This window comes from Drosophila serrata, unplaced genomic scaffold (genome assembly GCF_035046125.1).
Source record: "Drosophila serrata isolate PLE 108 unplaced genomic scaffold, ASM3504612v1 contig_240, whole genome shotgun sequence".
In the NCBI taxonomy this organism is placed as follows: Eukaryota; Metazoa; Arthropoda; class Insecta; order Diptera; family Drosophilidae; genus Drosophila; species Drosophila serrata.
Window position 1 is genome coordinate 2,667,222 of NW_028257138.1, and position 23,512 is coordinate 2,690,733.

Sequence of the window (23,512 nt, forward strand, 5' to 3'; positions counted from 1 at the left end):
ATTTCTTTTTTAGAATTTGTTTAAGTAACGTTTTATATCTTTAACCAGATTTTTAGATCATTTTAATTTGTATTAAAAGCAATGTTAGGCTCTCCCCCTATATCATTTATTTTTCCCAGTGCATCTGTGAACCGTCGCTGAGTTCAACAGTGATGACGGCGGATTGGATTGGGGATTGGTGGTGGAAATGGAAATGGGAATGGCATCTTGGGTTGTGCCCGGCCAGTCAGTTTAGCGTCATCCCCTTGGCCGCACGCCCCTGCCTGGTGCGCCCCCATAACTGACACTTGCAATGAAGACATTAGCCGCTAATGGAATTGTTATTAAGCCGCAGAAGCGCGCCTCTGGAAGAATTCTTCAGCGGATGAGAATCTGCAAAAGGATCAACTTGATGATGGTCGTCTCTGCTGCTGCAGCAGCTTTAATTTGCTCATCAGAGTGCGAGCCATTCGCGTCGGAATAAAATTATTATTGTATTTCATTTTGAATTTCGTATGTGGGATTCCCCTTCCGCCTCCTCCTGGGCAGTGTAATCACTTTATTGTGAGCTTGATGTATTGACAAATTATAAAAACATAAGGCCCAGAGAGAGAGAGTCTCTGCGGATATCCAACAACTTGAATTGAGCCTTAACACGCATTCCGCAAATCACTTATTTTGCAATCAGAAGAGAATCCCAGCACTTGCACTTCCACTTCCACTTGCTCCTCCTGGCATGATGGTGATGGTGCTCCCCTGACAGTGGGCAGGGCTCTGAGGTCTGGTGGCGGAGCTGTCGATGTCTCGCGATTTGACAGGCCGAGTGAAAAATGCTTGGCCCTAGAACAATGCCAAGGGTTCGATCTACGAGCGCATACTTGGCGAGCCACTTAAACGGCTTTAAAAATAAACCGAGATCCAGGGTAACAGCTTCAAACTAAGATCACACAGTAAAAAATAGCAAATAAGTTCTAATATTTTAAGGAAGAAATATATTTCTAGGTAAAATGAGAGGGTAATATAATAAACTAAGCCTTTTGGTATTGGTAATTCTTTTAAATTCGGGATTAATTCTCACAATTCAAGGGGATTTTTTCTTTAAACATACATGGGCACCAAATTTAAGTTTTCGAGCAATTTAGATGAGATATTCCAAGGATTTAATGCTATTGGGTGTCTTAAGTTGTTTAAATTTTTCACTGTGCATTTCTGGAAATGGGTTTAACCCGTAAGCCTTTTTGCCTTTTCCTGGCTTTCAGCCCATAACAAATTAAGGCTTTTCACTTTCCGTCGTGATTGTTCCTTTTGTTTTTCCCTGTCTGATGTGTGTGTGTGTACACACCCCAAAAAATGTGCGTAGCCCAAATGAATACCTAGGCATCAGCGCCAACAACCCATAATCATAATCATCATCATGATGATCGTCGTCCTCATCCTCATCCTCATCCCGATTTGCGTTGTTATTTCCACTTGGTTTCTTAGTCCCCCCATCCATTCTTGGGGGATCGACATCCAGGTGGCTTCGTCGTTATTTGTATTCGCTGTAATATGAATTGACTGCTACTAATAATAACCACAAGCGTTTAGATGCCCTCCTTCTGAGTAAGGATAGCGCTGAACTGCGCGTTCCTGCGAAATGTGACCGAAAAAAAAAAAAAAAAACAACATGCATATAGGTAGCACTATAAGGGGGTCGAATATGAAACTACTCTGTAAAAGTATTTGTATTGTATTTTTTTATTATTATTTTTCACACAAATTTCCGTTTAAAAATATATTTTCATGTGTTTACTTTCTGCATTGACTCCATTGACTTTCATTTTATAATACAAATTCAGTATTTTTTATAAGAAAACATTTTGTTATTATTTATTTTGTTTCCAAAAACCATATACCTTATTAAAGAAATCGGTATGAAAAAAGGCTTAAAAAATGAAGCAAATTTCAGCAGCTCTTCAGAGCTGGCTTTGTTGATCTGCTGCAATTGATATGGAGAGGAGAGTCTTCCATGGACAGTCGAAGCCTGGCAAATGGAAATAACTCAACTGGGGACCCGAGCACCGAGATTTCAACTGCGAACTGGAACCGGGACCTGGTGCAGGGGACCTCGAACTGAGGCAAATAATGATAATGACGACAGGCAAGGGCGATGGCAGGGAACACAGGCGGAGTCCAGGCGGAGGTGTGGTGCAGGCCAGAAATCAGCAACAAATAAATGAGTTCATGCAACGTCTTTGAAATGAAGACAAAGTGGATGTCGGTTCTCGGTTCTCGATCTGTTGTTGTTGTGGTTGCTGATTCTTGGATCTCCTTGGGCTGTCTGCAGAGTGTCTGGAGGAGCCTATAGGATCCAGAAGTCCAGCAGATCTCCGATTCTTTCGTGAGTTGTAGCAGTTCAAGAGTTCAGCAAAACTTTTGCCACCTACTACACAGGGGAAATGTTACTTTGTTGAAAATGTAGAAATTAATCCTTGTACTTGAGGATTTCCTTCCTTTCATTTATGAAAATTTATATAATTTTTAAAGTTTTCTATACACATTTTCCTCTGTGTACTCATTTCTTCCTCGCTGGCTGACACGTGGGCGTGCCTGGCACTTTTCCTTTCCAAGTTGTTTAAACTTCTAAAAGGAGAAGCCCCTCTATTGTGCCCACGTGGGGTCTCCACTCCCTCTTTTTTTTACCTCCTGCAGCAAATTAATCACACATTTGGGGTAATTTTTTATATATTTTTTTCAGTTTTAAATATTTATTCTTTTGCTTTCTTCGTTTTTTTTCGCTATTATAAACTATTCGCGGGGCTTAGGGGCTAAAAGGATCCTTAGAGAGAGACTGGTGAACATTTATACAGATTCGTTTTTTGCTAGAAAATAAGAAATTACACAAGTAGCATCACACACAAGTGGATAATATACACTAAGGTCTAAGATCTATATAGATATATATATATATATAATAATAACTGGTAACTAGTCTATACTTAAAAGATTTCTCCATCGAATCTATCATCTTCTTGGTTTACTATTCATTTATTTCGGTTTTTACACAGCAAGAAGATGAAGGAAGGGTTTATTTCTGATTTCTGTTTCTCCCCAACAATGATTACTTAAACAACTTTTTACAATTTTCCGCTCGTCTCTCTCTCAGAGCAGAATATATGGAATTGATATGGAGATGGAGATGGAAATGTGAATCGCAGGCATGGCTTGATCCCCTTTAAAACAGGGATAGGCGGTCTGCTTAAGTGCACTTGGTTTTTTTTTGCTTTTGCTCCCATAAAAAACGAGTTTAGGGTTACAGTCCTATGCTACATCTACAGTTACAGAGATACTTAGGCTACGTACGGATACTTAGGCTACAGATACAGATACAGATACAGATTCGAGCGAATTCGGTTCGAGTTCGAGTTCGAGTCGGAGTTATTCGTTGGTTACTATTTCTAGGCTCTAAATGCTTACAACTTATGGCTGTTCCGGCTCCTCCTGCAGCTGCTGCTCCTCCTCGCTTTTTTGGCTCTCGGTTGTGTGCAAGCAAAGGAGTTTTCAGAGAGTCTATGTTGGCTTTGTGGTCTTTCATTCGTTCGTTTTTGTTACCCTGGGATCTGCACCCTGCACCGAATGCCCCGAATGAGGCTACTGGAAGAGATTGCTGCTACTTGTTTAAATTATTTTATGTCTTTATAATGATGATGCCTGTGTTATTAGGCTGGAATTTCTTTATATATATCAAATTAGCATTTAATTAGTTTCAAGGCTCATAAATATTGAAGTTTATTAAGTAATTTCCTAGTTGCAATCTCAACCCTGCCCCACCTGAGGCCATTATGTGCAATGGACAATCCCAACTAATAATAGTTTAATGTGTGCTATATGTATAAAATATATATACAAACAATTGTTAATGGGCGATGTGTGCGTGTTTAGTGTGAGTGTGTGCAAGTAATACTATATGCATGTACATCTTCTGGACTTAATTATCCTACTATTCCATTTACATCCTACATCCTTGTGCCCACATTCCCTCGCTGACTGGGCTGTGGGGCGTGGCCATGTCGTGGCAATGAGACATGCGGCAAATGCGTTGGAGGCCCCGCTCCCAGAGGCGATATCGATGGTGACCTTGTGGCCAATGGTGAAAGTGATGGGGAGAAGGACGGTGACATTGCTGAGGATGTGCTGAAGCTACCGCTTGCCTCATGACCTATGGGTGAACGTGGCAAATGGGCGGGAGCCAAACTCAGGTGGGGTGGCAGCCTCATTGGAAGGTTAATCGCTCGTGGTGCCACATTGGTCAAAAGCGGCGGTGGTATGTGAGTGGGGGCCGAGGGTGGTGGCTTCAGCACCACACTGCCCGCTCCCGAGGACGAGTGTTTGCTCTTGGCGGACGAACTGGCACCACTGCCGCTGTGTCCACTATGCTCAGAGATGGTGTCATCCTTCAGTCTCGCTATCTCGGAAAAGACATGGGCCAGCGGTTGGTACTGGGGTCCCCAGTCCAGGAGATAATCCCAGTTGTAGCTCCCAGTAAGCTCCTCCTCGCTGTGTACGATGGAACTCAGGGATCCGCCCACATTGCTGCCACCCACAACGACGGGGACAGGGACAGGGACTTCACCGTAGCTGCCCATCACTCCATGGCCATGGGTAATGGCTGTGCCAATGGTACCAATTGAACCCGCAGTGGTTCCCGCATCATCGGCACTACTCCCTCGCTCCGAACCCGCTCCCGTGACGTCGTTTAGCTTGGCATAGATGAGGTTCGTGATATCCGATCTGGCGGTGGCATCATCATCGTGGAACATGTGCATCGGGTGACTGGAGCCAGCCATGCTGGAAGCACCTCCACCGCCCCCACTGGGATCATGGTCTACGATGCCCAAGCGGGCCAAGTACTCCTGGGTATTTTGCACAGATATATCCGAGATTCTGCCATCATCACTGCCAGCTCCAGCTCCTCCGTTTCGGTGATGCAGTGGTCCCTCGTTGATCATCCGGATTTCCTCATCCTCGCCATCATCTTCCGCCGATCCTCGACCACTTGAACCAGACTGTTCGGAGCCGGAAAGCTCAGAGGTGGTGGCTGCTCCCGAGCTGCCGGCATGAGGACCAAACGGAGGAATTTCGTCATATTTTGGCGGAGCAAACTGACCAGAAGCTGCTCCTGCAGCACCACCAGTGATCCCGCCTCGAATGGGTATCGTATCAAAGGCACTGGGATCCACATAGCTATTGGAATTGCCCACACCCACAGTCTCCGTGCTGAGATGAGGCTTCACCACATTTCTAGGCTTTCGACTTCTCATGTGGATGAATAGAAAGATGCCAGCAGCAGCACAAAGGATAAGGAGAAAGGCCACAACAATTCCTATGGCCCAATCGCCCATAGAACCACCACCTGAGGCACCGCCAGCACTGGCCAGATTTGTGCCAGGATGGGCCAAAGGATCCAGAGCAATCTCCACAACAGCCATGCTGGAGAGGGAGTTGTGACGTCCCGACGATGCAGAGATTACCAGGCTGATGTCACGACCATCCATGTACAGATTGCCACCATCTCCATCGCCGTCCAACTTAAGTTTCCTCTTGATCAGGACAGCACCACTGCTGCGGTTCACCTTAAAGTGCGAGTGGGGGGCGCTCAGCTGGTAAACCACCCTGCCATCCGGACCACTGTCGCCATCTGTGGCAGTTACCTGACCCACCACGAAGCCCTGGGGCAGAGCCACTGCCGCTGGCAGGACAAACCTATAGGTTCGCTCCGTAAACTGTGGTGTAAACTCATCCCTTGACTCGATTTCCACTCGCACTGCCACTCGGGCCCGCTTGCCGCCCATGTCGGATGCCTGGAGTTCCAGATCGTAGCGCTGCCTCTGTTCGTAGTCGAAAACGGAGGCGGATGTGACCACACCCGTTTCCGGATCCACCCGGAAGAGTTTCCACGAACTGTCATCGCTGGGAGCTGGTGCAATGCTATAGTTGAGCTGTCCAAAGGGTCCTTTGTCAAGATCACTGGCATGAGCCCGGAAGACGGAGCTACCAACTGGTTCATTCTCTGCCAGAAAGTGTACATATTCAGAGAGCGGGAACTTGGGTTCATTGTCATTCTCATCGTGCAGTTCCAATCGGAAGGGTTGCAGGGTACAAAGAGGCCTCGGATGGTGACTATCGCAGGCTCGAAGAATGAGCTCATAGCTCTTGGCACCACTGTCGTAGTCCAATCTATTATTCACAAAGAGTACACCCGTCACCAGATCTATGGTGAACATGTGCTCATCATTGCCCGAGGTGATGTCGTACACCACTTCGGAGTTTGGCGTATTCTCCTGGTCAGCATCGAGTGCCTGCAACTGAGCTATGGAGTATCTCAGGGGAGCTAATTCACTGATCTCCGCCTCGTACTTGGCACTTCGGTCGAAAACGGGATAGTTGTCATTGGCATCGAGAATGGTAATTATCACGGAGATTCCAGAAGTAGAATTTGAGCTTGAAGAAGGTGTCGAACCATGGGGATGACTTAAAACCAAGCGAAGTTTATACAAATCATTGCGTTCCCTATCCAAAGGCTTGACCAGGACAATAGCCTTGGACTGAAGCAACTCGAATGCACCCTCCTCGTTTCCAGACACAATGACAAAGGCCTGATCCTGGACATCTTGTCCCAATTGGAGTACAATCGAACCGAGTGCAGCAGCCTCACTGATTTGTGCCCTATATTGTGTCTGCTGGAACTGCGACCTCCCTGAGCCACTGTCACTGGCCTGAACTCGCAAAAGAGTGGAACTTTTCATAGGTGGCTTACCGCCATCCTTGGCCAAGATTCTCACAAAGTAATCTCCGCTCGGGGAGGCTGCTGATAGTTGCAATCTGCTCATGTTGACAAAGACAACACCACTTGTGGGATGCATAGAGAACCCTTCCAGTGGTGGCTCTATCGAGTACTGAACACGGGAGTTCTGGCCTTCGGCATCCGCATCTGTTGCATTCACAGTCAGCAGTTCTATATCCATGGATAAACTATCACTAATGTCGGATAAAGCTGGCAATATGGCAAAGTAGGCCGGGGGTTGTTGGGCCAGGAATATGGGTGCATTATCATTTTCATCGTTCACCCGAACAGTCAGGATTGTGCGAGCTTCATGAGCTGCATCGGAAGCTATCACCTCGACCTCGTATTCCTGCTGCAGTTCATAGTCCAATCTACGCTTCAGAACCAACTTTCCACTATAACGATCCAGGGCAAAGATGGACAAGTTCTCAGTGTCCAGGGGAGATTCGTTACCAAGTCGATAGGTAAGAGCGGGATAAGTGTCCACATCGTTGGCGGAAATGGAGGTTATTACGGCTCCCAGTTCAGTGCCTGAAAGAAGGATAAATAAATAAAGAAAAGCCGGGAAGGGAAAATATTAACTTGGGAATATTATAATAACTACAACTATAAATTAATCCTTGAAAGGAATGTTTTAAAATAGTATTGATATAATTTACTCACCTTCACTGACTGTGACAAGATTGTTGGGTGGAAAGGTGGGTTGATTATCATTAACATCCACAATCTGCACCCTTATGGTGGCCGTGCCCGTCATCTGGGGCACTCCTTCATCCGTAGCGATGACCTTGAGGTTGTAGATATCACGGATTTCTCGATCCAAAACAATATTCGTTTTCACTATGCCACTGAAAGCGGGCTCAATGACAAAGGCATTGTCGTGGTTGCCATCAACGATGTGATATCTCAACCTGGAGTTGGAACCCGCATCCGAATCAAAGGCCTGAACTTGGGCCACAAAGGTACCCTTGCTATTGCCCTCGGAAACGGTGGCCACAAATTGTTTTTGCGAAAACTGTGGACTATTGTCGTTCTCATCCTCCAATTCAATCACAAGCTCCGAGTATGTGGTAAGGAATGGTGCATCCGTGCTCCGAGCCACGATTACCACATGCATCTCATTGGGTTGGCTGTTGGTCAGGTCGAAGGATGTGGATGTCAAAGCTCGTTGGGATCGTGTGCTGTTGCTGGAATCCTCCTCGGATGTTCCCTGCAATTCCTCTTCGTAGTGCAGGGCTCTACCCCGGTTCAGGGCTGACATGGAGGGCGTGGCAAAGCGATCAAAGTCCAATAAATGCGGCTTATTCACTCTGATCTCTCCGGAATTCGAATCCAGGGAGAAAATGTCATCTTCGTTACCAGCTCCAAAGGAGAATTGCACCCTTTGCCGACGACCATCGCTTCGAAGGGCTACAACTTGGATAATCTTTGTACCCGATGGAGAATTCTCCTTGACCTTGACTCTGTAGGTTTCGTTTTGAAAGTGCAAAACAGGCACTCCTTGAGGGGCCTCACCCACCAAGAGTTCGATGAGACCCACACTGGATTGCGGTGGATTTCCCTTATCCCTGGCCAACACTTGCAGTTGTAGCAACTTTCCGGATTCGCTGGCCAAACTCTGTGAGGCACTCAACGCGCCAGTACTGGGATTTATCCGGAACTTGCCACTAATTGCGGAATTCTCCGCTTTGAGCGAGTAGATCACCTCTCCATTGCCACCCAGATCGGCATCGTGGGCCTGCACCTTGAGCAATGTCTGTCCCGGTTGGATAAGAGCCGGAACCTGGCCAATGTACGGATATCTTTCGAAGACCGGCCTATTGTCGTTCACATCCAGTACATTGATCTGCACCGAAACCGAAGCCGATCTCACCTCGTAGCGTCCTCCGTCCGTGGCCAAAACCATGAAGCTGTAGCTTGCCTGCAGCTCGCGATCCAGTTTGCTGCAAGGAAAAACCAAAGAAGGAGGGAAAACCAAGGGGGAAACGATTCAATTAATGGCTTGAACACGATCAGTCGGCGATGGGCGCCGCTTGCGACACTAATTAGGTATCTCTGGGACCTAGCTGCTCTTCTATATATATATATATATATAATCGTAATCCCACCGACAATTAGCCACACGAAATGATTCGCAATGGATCTTCTAAACAGGAACCCAGGAAGATGATGTGCACAGAGAGAAAAGTGAGCAATTTTTGAAAGTATTTTTCAACAATATCTATAAACAGATTTAATCTTTGTGCCACAGTGCACAATGTTATTGGGGGTCTGGAGTGGTAATTAAGTCATTTGTTTGTGCTCTTCCCACTGGAGATGCACACTCGCATTAGCATTCTTTGGGACTTGAGCTAACTTGATCCGAGGCCTCAGCTACTTCTCGGTTTTTTATTTTTTTCACTGATCCAAGAAACTAATCCCGGCAGTTGGACTGCCTTCCTATCGCGCTATCACGCTCCTCTGGAACATGTTTGCTGCCACAAATAATAAACCAAAATGATTACAATCCTTTGCAGGCAGAAGGCAGCCAGTCGCCGCCATTCCATTGCCATGCCATTCCGCGCTTGCATGTTGGCCAATAAAACGAATTTAGCAAATTACAAGCTCATCCCGTGAGCACAGAGGGCCATTTTATGAATTGAATCAGTCAAACTGAGGACTGGGACTGGACTGGACTGGAGTGGTGTGTTCCTCCTCTGTGAAACAACAGCAGAAATGCTTACAAGGGTCAGTCATCAGTTGAGGTTTCTGCTGCTGCTTTTGTTGTTGGTGATCATTGGACGTGGATTTGGAGACTTGGAATGAGTGGCAGTGGCAAGGAATGGGTCAGGGAATCAGGGGAGACGGACGACGGCGAACAAGCCAAGTTGGACAAAGATTGGGCCTAGACTGATTATGCACTGAGAAGAAATCAGTGACTTAAGCTAGTTCTAGATTAATAAATTACATTTATCTTCTCTTTAAAATTAAGTTAAAGAAATTATGAATAAGAAACGTATTTAAAATACCTCAGTTCTCGTGTACTTTGTACACTGATTACCAGACAGACTACAAATATATCATATTTATACACATTGAGGGTTTTATAATGTTAGTAAAAGTTTGTAACTCACAAAGGAGTCATTTTCGACCCCATAAATCATATATATTCTTGATCAGCATCATCAGCCGAGTCTATTTAGACAGGAAACTATTCGGGCAGGGAAAAATATTTTAATTATTTTTTCCAAGTTTAACAGATATTAAATTGTCAAAAATGAAAAAAAAAAAAATTAATTTTTTTACATTTTTAATTGAGTATGCAGATTTAATAACCTAAGAAAATCTAGCATAGGAAAGCTTTCCGAATTAAATTTACATCCTTTTTGGCTGAGCTATGAGTTTTTTAAACTCTGATTTATCGAAAAAATTGACATATAAAAATATCGATAAATATCGATCCAAGAATGTGAATATTTTCAGCCTAGTTATAATCGATTTCCTATTCGTTTTTATATTTTAATTGTAAACTGCAAGGTTATATACATTTCATTAAAAATTTAGTTTCCTTTCTTGTTAACATCGTTTTCTCTCAGTGTTGGGCTGCCTAGCCCTAAGCTCTTGACTGCCGCTATTGCCCGTTGAGGTTCGCTCTGCTAGCTTGTCCATCGTCAGTCAGTCAGTCAGAAAACAGAGGGAAAAAAACCCAAAAGAAAGAAAACTAGCAACATCTTGGCCTGGACAAGCGGCAGGCACATTTTTGTCTTTTTTTTCTCCACTCCACTCTGCTTTTGTTTTTGTTTTTGTTTTTTCTGTGACTGCTCCAAGTCCAAGAGCAAATCCAAGACCAAGTCACAATCCCGAGTCCCGAGTCCAAGTGCAAGTCCAAGACTAACAACAACGTCACGAATTGTCTCTGTCTGTCTGTCTGCTCTACAATTCTGTACCAACTGCATGTGGCCCTCGTTCTCCTTCTCCCTGAGCTCCATCTCCAGCTCCAGTTCCAGCTCCAGATCCAACTATAGCTCCTCTAGATCCCGATTCTTTTTGTTGTTTTATTTCTGCCTTTTTTTTGGCGGCATTGGCAGCGGCGGTGGCGGGGATTTCGTTTTTATTGTTTGCCGACAATCAGCGAAAGATAAAAATTGGTACATGACAGCGGATCGCGTTTGTATAAATGGCAACACTGACGCTACTGTCATTTCGAGTGTCCCGTGTGCTCCCTCTGGCCCCTAGGAATATCTGGATACTCCCTGCTCCTTCCTCCCTAGCCGTACCCGTACCCTCAAAGTGGTGATCTTGGCTGGCCGGAACTGAGCAAGAGCTATGTCAGACGGAACAAGCAATTGTTGTCATCATTGATTGTCAATAAGCATAAATTTGCACCAGAGGGGGCCTTCAAGGGTTACAGAGAAAAGAATTTACAGAGGAAGAAATAAGGTTGCGGAATATAATTTTAATTTTGCTGATTCGTTAAGTACTTGTTCTATTATAAGTTGTATCTTTTGGATCTGGAAAGGATAAAGCCAAAGCTATATTATGATTATATTTCCTTGACAATACTGCTGTAATCTTTAAAAACGGATGTTTCCAAAGAACTTTTCTTAAATGTAATAGAGTCCGAAAAAGGAATTGTCATCCTTGATTCCTTGGTGAATATGTTCCTCCTTTTAATAAGTTTTATTTCGATTCAAATACTATATTCTGATTTCTCGATTTTCCTCTACTTTCCCCTAAACCCACTACTCTTTTTCTCACTCTGCACACAGTCAGAGATCACACACGTTTGCGGACAGAGACAGAAACTCATTGAGGAACCGAGTTTTAGACTCCATTTCAAGTTCCAGCTCCTCCACCTTAAGCTATTTATAGGAATGCGTGCGCGATGTGCTCCTTGGAAGGGGAAAAGGTGTCCAAGGAGAGAGGGTGAAGCACAAGGAGATGACAGGAGACGGATTCGCAACATTGTCGCTGTGTAGGATGCGTAGGATGTGAGCAGATAGCTCGACGGCGGATACATTGATTTCCCTGCCTGCCTGCATTAGTTGTTGCGAAAATTATGGCAATGTTTTCTTTTGCTTTTGAGATCCAACTGGGAGATAAGATCAAGCCCGACCCCAAAGAGATACCCAGGAGAGAATCCCTTAAGCTAAAGACTTACCCGACAGTGGTGATTAATCCGCTTTCGCTGTCGATGGCAAACTGCCATTGGGTTTCATTCGCCAAAGAGTAAACGAGTCGGGCATTCACACCCAAGTCTGCGTCCGAGGCACTGATCTGCATCACACTCGTCCCGAGTGGTGCGTCCTCCTGGACACTGGCCACGTATTTGGGGAGCTTGAAACGCGGCGGATTGTCGTTTTGATCCTCCACCAAAATGGTGATGTTACAGTGTCCCTGACGACTCCTCGGCTGACCACGGTCGGAGGCTTGGATCTGCAGAGAGTATCGGGATTGCTGTTCCCGGTCTAAGGGACGAGCACTCAGCTCTCCGGAACGGGCATCGATGGTGAACTTGTTGCCCAGATTACCACCTTGAAGAGAGAGGAGAGAAAGCAATAGGAATAATGGGAATTAATATATATACTAAATACAACTTCTTTTTAATATTTACCTGTAATACTGTAAATTAAATCCGCATTGGGACCTTCATCCAAATCGCTGGCCACCACCGTATGAATCACTCCGGACTCACTGTTCTCGGGAACAGATAAGCCATAGCATGATCCGGGTCGAAATTCCGGTGTATTATCATTGACATCCCCGATGGTGATGTACACGGTGGCCACATCAAAGTGTTGGCCATTGTTACCCTCGCCATTGCTCTCCGAGGAGCGCTGTTTCCTCACCGCCGACTGGGAGGAGGATGTGGCCAAGCGGTTGGCATCTCTGACATAGACAGGCAGGATATAGCTAGCCTGGGATTCCCGGTCAAAGGGACCTCGCGTGGTTATAATGCCACGCTGCCAATCCACATGGAACAGATCTTGGGCAACACCGGCGGGGATTTCATAGCTTAGATTTGCTAGGAAGAATAGGAAAAAAAGTCATAGGTTAGGTGCTTCCTTTGTTAGTAATATTAAAAGGAATTTAAAGTAAAGTCTCATCCAATATCCTTACCATTTTCTCCGCCGTGAAAGGACTTTGCTGTGACCTGCAGGACAAAGCTGCCACTGGGCACATTCTCCAAGATCGTCGAACGATAGACAGCCTGCAGGAATCGAGGGGGATTATTATGATTGCCTTGGACAATCAGTTGCAGGTTTAGAGTGCTTCTCCTTGACTCTGGCTGTCCATTATCCCGGGCACTGATGACCAGGCTGAAACGGCCACTCTTTTCCACATCCTCGGGTGCCGGCGGCAGGGATTTGACCAGCTCCACAAGTCCCGTCTGAGCATTAATCCGGAAGCGACCTTCTCCATTGCCACCGGTTATTTCATAATTAATGCGTCCATTGTCACCCGAATCCTCATCGATGGCCACAATGTGAGCCACAATTTCCCCAATTCTGGTGGCATCGCTAATGAACAGTGAAGCCATCTTGCCACCATTTGTATTCGGGGACACAAACTGCGGGGCATTGTCGTTGGCATCCAGGATTCGTAGTCTCACCGTAACCGAAGTCTGCAGTCTCTCCGTGATATTCGATGATTGATCCAGGGCCTGGACAATGAGCAGATATTCCTGCACAGCTTCAAAATCCAACTGAGCCTGCAGGCTAAGCGATCCCGTCAAGGAATCGATTGCAAAGAGTGGCATTGCCTGCTCCTGACTCTCGTTTAATTGGGGAAAATAGCGCAAAAGGCGGTACTGGAGTTCTCCATTCGTTCCCGTGTCTGCATCCGTGGCCGTAAAGTTGTGGATAATTGTGCCAAGAGGAGTGGCCTCACTCACCTGGGAAATACACAAGAAAAAACATATCCAGGAAAAGCATTAAAAGTGTGAAATTTGAAAAGTTTTGTGACTTTAATTGATAACTTAGATATTGAAATTAATCCAATGACTCACCTGCAAATCAATGGGATCCTGTGGCCATTCTGGAGCATTATCATTGACATCGGCCACCTCAATCTTCACGGTAATGGCACTACTTTGCGGATTATTGCTAGTCGTGGTGTCCAGAGCTCGGATCTCTAAGCGGAACTCGGACTGTAGTTCCCTGTCCAGGAGACGGGCCACCACAAGGTTACCCGAATGTCTATCGATATCGAAAGCACCCTCGATGAGGTCCTTGGTTAGGGGATTCAAAGTGTAGGTGATGCGAAGCTCCTCTGAATCGGCAGCCACCTCCTCCTCAATGCTGTTCCGGATCACATCCGCCGGACGCTCACTGGGACTGATGGAACCAACCACATGACCCACGACGGCATCCTCGCGTACCTGCACAAATACCAATTATAGATTATATTCGTGGCTTATTAAGAATGGAATGGGATTTGGGATTGGGATTTGGAAATGGGAATGAGGATGAGGATGCGAATGCGGTCGCTCTACTTGGAACTGGAACCTGGGTTCCCGGGGACCTGCGATCGTTGTTGTTCGGCGCGTATCTTAATCTCAACAACAGTGTTGAAAATCCAATCTTAAAGCAATAATTCATACTTCAAGATTACGAAGGCAGCAAACATTTAAAAATTTCAGTTTCTCCACCTCCCCTCCGCCGTCGTCTCCTACTTTGCCTTTATTTTTTAGGACCCGGAGAAGGAGGAGCAGGAGGAGAACCAGAATCTGGGGAGGAAGCCAGTCCAGTCTCGGGTCCCAAGTCCCCCGACCAATGGCATTAAAAAGAAATTATGCATTCCGACCAAGTTGGCGGCCCCGAAAATCACTGCAGCAAAAATGTTGTGGATCGGATCGGGTGGGAAGAGCAACCAAGAATCTTCACAAGACACAAGAAGAAGCTCTTCTCTCCGCACACAAGAAGAATTTAATATGCAAAACCGCAAAAACCGTTTCAAGAGGAGAAGTCCCTACAAACCGAACAAAAAATAACAACAAGAAAGGTTCTCTTCTCTGCAGTTTTTGGGTATCTTTTTTCATAAAATAAAAACATTGCAAATATTGTTTGGGTCGCCAAAATGGAGACACAAAAATGACAGTCACGAGATTTATGCCCCGCCAAGATTACGCAGTTGAGTGAACCACAGCAAGGCACTGAGAGAAAATGTTGTATTTACTTTAGAAGTTTTAAAAAGGAAAATTGAACATAGATTGTTAGGATTTTATAATTGTTTTGTTATGTTTTCACGAAATTCGGTGGCTAAACAGGCTATTAAAGTACATAAAAAGTATCAAATCTGTAATCCTGAAATCTTCTATAAGATATTCTCTCTCTTGAGAAGCTATATTCTATATATTTAAACAATTTCTTTCACATTTTTCCAAGTGTAAGTTTAACTAACGACTACTGAGGTCTTTTGCGGCTTGTTCATTTCGGTTTTTGGCCAAATTATGCACAGAAAGAGAGAGAGAGGAGGAGACAGAGAGAGAGAGACCACAGAGCCACAAAAATGGCGCATGATTTGTTGTGCACTTTTATGGCAGGATCCTTCCTTTCCTCTGGCACAGCACAAGGAAGAAGGGTATAAAATCCCTTGGGGGCCTTGGGTCGGAAAACGAAGGGAGGCTGGCTGCTAGTGGTAAGGGGAATTGCTTAATTACAACGGATTTATTTGTGGCAATCCGTCGCTGAGTAATTGGCATCACCGCAGCATGGAGTGGAGTTTTTGTAGTCAACGGGCCAACGCCAACGCAAAAGAACAAAAGCCAAAAGCCAAGATCGCGGCAGGTATCAAAGCAAAGGGAAACCAAGTCTCCATCTCCATCTGCAACTCCAAGCGAAACGCAGCGAAATGTGTCAATTTTAATTGTGGCCGAAGCGGATTTAAGGGACGCACGAGGATGAGGTCGTCCCCCGGCTCCTTGACAGAGCTCTCGGAGCTCTGTGTGCCTCTCCGAGAGGCAATTAAATGCATGTCAAAGCGTCGGAGCCATCAGCGGTTGAGGCAGTCCATGAGGTATCCATGGAGGACGGGGACGAGAGTATGCAAAACATGTGCGAATCGAACGTGATAAAAATGTTAAAGGGTTCCCAAGAGAGAGAAAAGGGACAAAAGGAGCAACCGAAATCTAAGTTGATTCTTCCTCCAGGCACGAGGCGTCCGGCTGACTAACTGACTGCACCTCCTGATCTCTCAACTGACGTCTCGAATCGCACTTAATAGGCCTGGCCTGGCTTGGCCAAGATCCCCATTCCTGACCGAGTGGAACGAGGCGACTTGTCACACTGCATAGTGACAATTACGCGTGCGCAATGAACACGCCGACAATGCCAAGAGGATAAAGATGCTCTTTAGGCACTGGAAAAAAGGAAGGTGTAACGATATCCTTCCATTTAAAGCATTTCCCTTACTAGACATTGCTTTTTGCCAAGTGTAATTTCGGCTCTCAGGGCTTTGAATGCAAATCGCGACACTTCCCACGTCTGTGGCACTCTGACATCTGCTTCCGAGCTCTTTAAAGGGAAGGAGATGGAGTGGAGGCCAGAGCAGGAGGTGACCAGGATGGAACCAACTCTCGGAGCAGAGTCGTGTTCTTGGCCATTGTCACGTGAGGCTTTAAGCTGCGGCTACAAATCATTCGCGGCACAAAAGGCGGCGGAAAAGGCGAAGAAAAAAGGCGACAAACGCGCTGCTCACGATCGTCGTCGTGTAAAACTAGAAGCGTCAAATAGACAAAAGTTTTTCCAGGAAATAACCTAGCTCCAAGCCCCGAAAAACCCATCCCCATAGTGACCTTAGCATAAATCTAGTCGTCTTCGTCGTCGTACTCACCCTAAACACCAGACTGGAGCTGGTGAATGTTGGCCGATTGTCGTTGAGATCCAAGACCTCGACACGGAGCATCCGTACCGTTTCCCTGGGCGGACTTCCGCCATCCGAGGCGGCCACTCCCAGGCGATAGATGCTCCGCTCCTCGTGATCCAAGACCACGCGAGTGCGAATTACTCCCGTGCTGGGATCAATGCTGAAGAGACCATGTCCATCGGAGTCACGACCCTTGACAATCGAATAGGTGATGGAGGCATTCTGTCCATAATCCCGATCGATGGCTCTTATGCGCACCACCTCTGTCCCCGGTGGTTGCTCTTCACGCACACTAACCACATCCTCCTGGGGATCTGCAATCTCTGGGGCATTATCGTTGACATCGCTCACGTGGACGCGAACGGGAACTCGGGCACTTCTTACTGGAACACCCTGATCCCGGGCCTCCACCATAAGGTCATAGAGTTCACGGAGCTCCCGGTCGAGGGGTTCCCGGGTGGAGATTTCACCTGGAAATTGGAAATCGGAGAAACAAAAAGTAAGGTTAATGTTGAAGTACGAATTTTGTGGCCTAACTGGGTCGCCTATTTTGATAAATGCCCCGCAAAAAGGAATTCGTGTCAGGGAAACCAGTTTGCCAGCCAGGATTAGCTGCACGAAAGATTTTCATATTTAATTTAAATGAGACGAGAGAGGAGACGAGGTGTCGTCTCTCTCCGAGTTGCCTGCAGCGGACACGCATGAGGCAAAACCTGGACACGGACACAACAGTGGCTCTGGATGTCAGGCCAATGATATTCCATTGACGGATGAGCTGACAGCGTTAAAACTGTTGTTGCCCGAACACTAATGGTCAGGCATCGGAGACCGAACCGCTCGAGATCTTGGGTATCTCTTGGCGATCGCATTTTATCGCTTGGCAGGAACAGGTTTGCCATGCGCTTGATCTATGGTCCAGAGCTAAGACCGGCAAATGCACAGGGAGAAATATATACTTGAGATTGAATAACATTTAAGGAAATTAACATTTGTAAAGAGGGTGAAATCTCTTCTTGAAGTAATTCTAAATGGGGACTTTCCTTCTTTCTTAATATTATATAGAGAATAGATTTCCCAAGTTTTCCGCCCAGTGTCTTAGATTGTAAGCTAGATCTCCTTCTTGTGGCTTTGAGGAGCCAGTAATGAATGACCGTGGGTCATGGCTGGTGGCTTGACAGTTGCCACCGCCACCGGAGAGGAGCGAAGCCGCTCTGTTGAGTGAGTTGTTCCCCGTTTGGTGAGCTGGGGCCTTAATTTATGGCCAAAAGGAAGCTAGCCGCGACTCACCTGTGACGGGATGCACCTGGAAGCTGGAATTGGCCGGCAGCAGGCTATATCGTATGGCCGCATTCTCACCCAAATCCAGATCAGTGGCCATCACCACACCCACGATGGAGCCCCGCCTGAGGTTCTCCTCGATGCGGAACTCGTATTTGGATTTCTGGAACTTGGGATCATTGTCATTGGCATCGAGGACACGCACAGTGACCCGGGTCTTGGCATGGGCAGCCGGTGTCCCATTATCCGTGGCCAGTACGGTCAATTGGTAGCGATCCCTGGCCTCCCGATCCAACGGAGCACGCAGGTAGATCCATCCAGAGTTGGGGAAGATGCCAAAGTGCTGGGCCACATCGGAGCTGCTAATGGAATTCGTGACATTGTCCACGCCGGCGTCCACTATTCTATAGGTGATCCTGGCATTGTTGCCCGTGTCCAGATCGCTGGCATTAACCTGAATAATCTGTGAAATAGAGGAGGAGAAGTTAGAGGGGGGAATCGCATCAATCATTTGGGACCGAGGATGGAGAGCCATGCTTGGTGTGTATATGTGTATCTGGCAAACCAAACCTCTGGAGAACTCGTTTCGATGCCAAAGATATGAAGTGATTTTATGATCAAAACTAGTTCAGGCAAAAGGCCCGAGACTGCAGCTGAAGCTAAAGGGAGTTAAGGCAGAGGAAGGAGCTGCTGAAGTGGCTCTCTGGAGCTAGGAGTAGTAGAAGTAGTAGTCGGTAGTCGAAGGAGCTGCAGCTCCTCCTGGGTGTTGAGATATTTTCAACGCGATATGACGGCCGCCTGACAAAAGCGTGACTTTTAGTGGCTGTTAATCAAATTTATGTGCCGCATTTAGTTTGCATTACACAGATTTATTTTGCAATAAAAGAAGGATACAAAAAAGGCACCCTCAGCAGTCGCTGCTTTGAATGGATAATGGAAATTTCAAGGCAAGAAAACGCATTAACTGGCCGTTAAACGGAGTAAAAAAATCGTATTACTTATTAAGTCTCCAGCTCACAGATCTAGAGTATAAGCTTTAAATCATAGGATGTTTCATGGTATATTCTGCTTACCTGAGCATTAATCGATCGCGATTCCGAGACATTCACTGAATATTCCTCTCTTTCAAACACTGGCGGATTATCGTTGACATCCTGAACATCTACCAAAATGGTGAGGTTCGTTGAAAGCGAAGGAACTCCTCCATCCGTAGCAGTTACTATCAGAGTATGTCTCTGAGAGGTCTCATAATCCAGATGTTGTGATAAAACCAAGTGTCCAGATCTCGGATCGATTTCAAAGAGACGTTTTCCCGAATCCCGGACCAAACTATAGCTAACCTGGCCACTGCTACCCGAATCCTTGTCGTGCGCATGCGCAACATATAGAGGAGCACCCAGCTCTGCATTTTCCGGCACAGATATTCTCATCATACTGGCCTCGAATTCCGGGGCATTATCATTGACATCCTCAACTTCGATGTTCACCTGAGTGTGTCCATAAACAGGAGGTTCACCCAATGTGGCTTGGATATTAAGTAAAACTTGGGATTTGGCCTCATGGTCCAAGGGTTTGGCAATGCGAATATTTCCCGAGCTGGCTTCAATGCTGAAATAACCATCGGGATCGCCAGAATAAATCGAGTATCTCACAGGACTCCGTTGGGCTGTAAAAAAAGGATTAAATCATAAAGTTAATAAATATTAAAAATAATAGAAGTCATCCCTGAATTTGCTGCTTAAATCATATATTATACCCTTTTAAAATACTCTTTCCTTATTCTGTTATAAATTCCACTCAAGTTCAGTTTGAAAACAAAAAAAAATCCGGTTGTTAACATTCTCATTTCGCTGATGATGAAAGAGGACTGCAATTATTTGTGGTAGAGTTGAAGGAACTCTTTGAGAAGCGAAATTAGGAGCTCGCCGCTCATTAAAAGGCCATTCAAAAGGCTTTTTGGACAATGAGTTTGCAGGAACAATAGAATCTGCTTCCAAGGAGGAGAGCCTCAGCAGCTTCAGCTCTCGTCAGCGATTGACACATGAGGCAGGTAGGAGTGGATCTTTTGCTTGAAAGGAAGTGCACAGCGAAAGCAGCAAATTAAAGCGCAAAATCATTTTGCATAGCCTTCGTGGATCGTCTCAGACGAGGGACTTGGGACTGGGACTTGGATCGAGTTTGAACTGAAAACGGGCCCTTCTTGTGTCGTGCCTCGATGACGAGGACGTTGTTGATGGGTGCAGATTTCTGCCGAAATTTGCGTTTGAAGTGTTTTGGTTTTGTTGTTGCCTTGCTCGAAAAGATCCCAACTGAAAAATAAAAGACACTCAAACTTGGAAGTTGCATGTTGTGCCACATTTCTTTAGCGTTTTTTGGTACTCTTTTCATAAAGGGAAGTTATTCTTTTTTAGTTATTTGCTTGGTTAAAAAAGCTTGCACTTATGTATAACAAAATATTAAAAAAAAAAGCTATTAATAATACAAAATAAGGAAAATAGTGCGGATTTCAGTTTTTGAAATTCAAAAAAAAGTATTTCAACACTTCTTCTAAAGTATCATCTTTTCATTTGTCCGTCAGTCCTTTGTCCGTTATAAAAACCCTTTAAAAGTATATTTAAAAATGCTTAGACTCGATTTAACTAATATTTCAAGGGTATTAAAGAGTATCTTCTTTCAAAGTCTCCCGCTTTATTATTCCTTTTATTAGTTATTTGCTTGTTTTTTGTGTCCGTCAGACTGATGTCCGTTTGTCCGTTAGTTGTTGTCCTTGTCCCTCAGAAGACCCATATATTTTGATTTCCAGCTCAATGAACCAATAAAAGGCCTATAGTTAGAGGAAAGGATAAGAGGATTCTTACCGGTGTCTCCACTCGTGGCAATAACTGAACCCACAACCGTGCCCCTCGGTATGTCCTCCTTCACGTAGTAATTGTATCGGGCCTTCTCGAAGATCGGTGGTCGCTGCATGGCATCAATGATGCTAAGGAAGACCACAGCATCCGCTTGGCTCCTCAGGCCGCCGCCATCGGTGGCCGAGATATTGAGCATGTGCATGGCCTGAGTTCGAACGGACAACATGTCCGGACGGGCCACGAAAATCTCACCGGAGGAGCGATCAATCCGAAAGATTCCAGCCTCATTGCCGGCCACAATCCGGTACGAGACATGGCCAAAGTTCCCTGAATCCGGATCTGTGGCCACAACGGCCACAATTGGTGTACTTGCTGCCGCTGCCTGCGAGGTGGCTTGAGAGGATTCCCTCAGGGATACATTGTACTCGCGGGGATAGAACACTGGCCGGTTGTCATTGACGTCCGTCAACTGCATTTTGATCATGGCCGTGGTGCTGAGACCACCGCGATCCGTGGCCAATACGGGAAACTCGTAGCTGCTTCTCCTTTCGAAATCAAGCTCGCCGGCAATGCAGATTTCACCGGAGGCGGAACGCACCTCAAACTCGGTGAGATGCTTAAAACCCTCGCCCAGGGTATAGTTTACCATGGCATTCACTCCACAGTCTGGATCGCTGGCAGAGACCTGAAAAATAGCGAAGAAAGTAAAGGGTATTAATGGGGTTTGAATGAATAAAATGCGGTAAAGAGTTTCTATATCAATATGTTCAAGTAAAGTTAAAGTTAAATCGAAGAGCGAGGACTCCTTCTTGTTATGGATTGCATATTCCAACAGGTACAAATGAAGTTGTCAAAAATTTTAATTTGATTTACAGGCAGCTCTCGGGACTCCCGTTCCACAGGCTTATCTTGGGGCCCTGTTCAGGGCTTAATTTGGCAATTTGTTATGCTCGGTATTCCGCCAAGAGTTGGAGTAGGAGTCGCTGGAGTTTACCCCAAGGCAGTGGCATATCAGGCCGAGTGTCAACTTAAATTTGAGCCAAGAAAAAACTCGGAAGAGGTGAATCACTGGTGGCAGTGGATCGTCGGAAAACCGGGAGCAATGACCCCGCGCTTAATGGTTGCCAATTAGTTGGCATTTTGCGTAATCGACATTTGCATTCTGTTTGGGAATAGGGAAAGGAGTTGGAGTTGGAGCTGAAGTTGGCCTATAAATAGCTTAACCAGCGGGGGCAGGCAGGCAGGCATCGATCCCATTTTGACGCCAACGAACAACGAGTCGCAAATCAGCAATTAAAACTGTCATTATTTCACTTTTAAATAGGTAGCGGAGGAGGCCAGCGAAGGGGCTAGTTTCCTTCTTCAAGACAAGATGCAAAACAAACGAATAAAGTCAAACAACCAAGACAGAAAGGCACTGGGAGAAAAGGAGGTAGCTCTAAATTGTAGAATTGAAAGAAATACAACGAGAAAACTTCTCCAAATAAAGATATAAACATGTTCGAGTGACTTAACAGTCAGCAAACATTTCTCAATAGTTGCTTAACTGTTTAGTTTAGCAAGAAAATGAATTTGTTATTAACTTTAGTTGCTATATTTCTCCAAGTGCATTCACAGCCCTTCCTCTCAGGGGCCGCCAGACTGATATGCATTTAAAGCGAAACGTGTCCTTAGCTCTCCTCTCGTTAAATTTCAGCGCTAATTACACTTTTTGTAAGCTGCTACAGTCCATGGGCAGTGTCTTTGGGTTGTGGAGGAACCGAGGACTGAAAACCTGGCGGAGATCTGCTTAGATTGTTGCTGCGACTAAAGACTTTCATTAAGCTTAGTTGGGTAGCAGTTTAAACCCGTTTAACCCCAGCCCAGGGAAATTGTCGCCAGGCGAAGGAGCTGCCTCCTCTGATGGTCTGAGATGGTATGGGATGTCGCGTCAGCCAAGAGAGATTGGCAATTTTATCTGTCAACAGCATGGAAGTTCTGGGTGCAACTGTTCCCCAGTGGGCAGAATTGAGGGTCCATCGCGATCCGGTGCTAAATGAATGCAACGCCCACACGAATCGAAGGGATATATGCAGGGAATCGGTCGTGGGTAGGGAATAAGTCAGGGAAAGGAGAGGATCTTGCACTGCGGAAAAGTTCTTACAGCCTTAAAGATGTAGAATATTATGTTTCTTAAAGGGATTTTTGCTAATATTTCTGATATTGCTATTCCTAATTGTTAAAAGTTATTCGAATTGTTTAATAATAGTCTTTAAAAGCTCTCTCTCTGTTTATTTCAAGTGTGATCTTAACACTGATAAGTTGAACAGTGAACTGAGGACAGCTGGGTTTGTGTCAACAACTGGCGGCCAGTGAAAGGCAAATCAAATCGAAGACAGACCCAAAGCCAAAAAGCCAAAAGCCAAGTCCAAGTGACATCTTCCACAGCAGCCATAAAAAAATCAAAAGGAAATGCACAAAAAAGCACAAACAATTCAAGTTCGTTTGCTCAACTCTCTTCAATATATATATATAGTATTTGTGAGGAGTTGAAGCTGCTGCTTTGGAGAGTTATTCATCTTTGTCAGCACGCATTTCTCACACTCTCCTTTGCAGGTGGTGATGCCAAAAAGGTGGTTTTCACAGGGATTGGAGCTGGGGCAGCATTCAATGACCAATTATGGCCTAACAAGGCCTCCATCTCCAGCTCGGAAAGCAGCTTCTGCTGCTGCTTCTGCTGTTGATGTATGCAAAT

The 23,512-nt window shown here is 45.6% G+C and overlaps 1 protein-coding gene across 1 annotated transcript in view; it reads right to left on the minus strand.

Annotated features, from left to right (window-relative positions):
- Positions 1-2,695: 2,695 nt before the first annotated feature.
- ds (dachsous cadherin-related 1) overlaps positions 2,696-23,512 on the minus strand; it is a 78,398-nt gene continuing 57,581 nt past the window's right edge. Inside the window, exons 3-12 of the mRNA XM_086830502.1 lie at positions 20,785-21,463; positions 19,000-19,592; positions 17,936-18,389; positions 16,616-17,118; positions 13,791-14,162; positions 12,902-13,676; positions 12,396-12,806; positions 11,943-12,315; positions 7,466-8,745; positions 2,696-7,333 (exon numbers count right to left, since the gene is read on the minus strand). Of these exons, the coding sequence (XP_086686628.1) occupies positions 3,975-7,333; positions 7,466-8,745; positions 11,943-12,315; positions 12,396-12,806; positions 12,902-13,676; positions 13,791-14,162; positions 16,616-17,118; positions 17,936-18,389; positions 19,000-19,592; positions 20,785-21,463 (8,799 nt within the window). The 3' untranslated portion in view covers positions 2,696-3,974. The remainder of the gene's footprint in view (positions 7,334-7,465; positions 8,746-11,942; positions 12,316-12,395; positions 12,807-12,901; positions 13,677-13,790; positions 14,163-16,615; positions 17,119-17,935; positions 18,390-18,999; positions 19,593-20,784; positions 21,464-23,512) is intronic.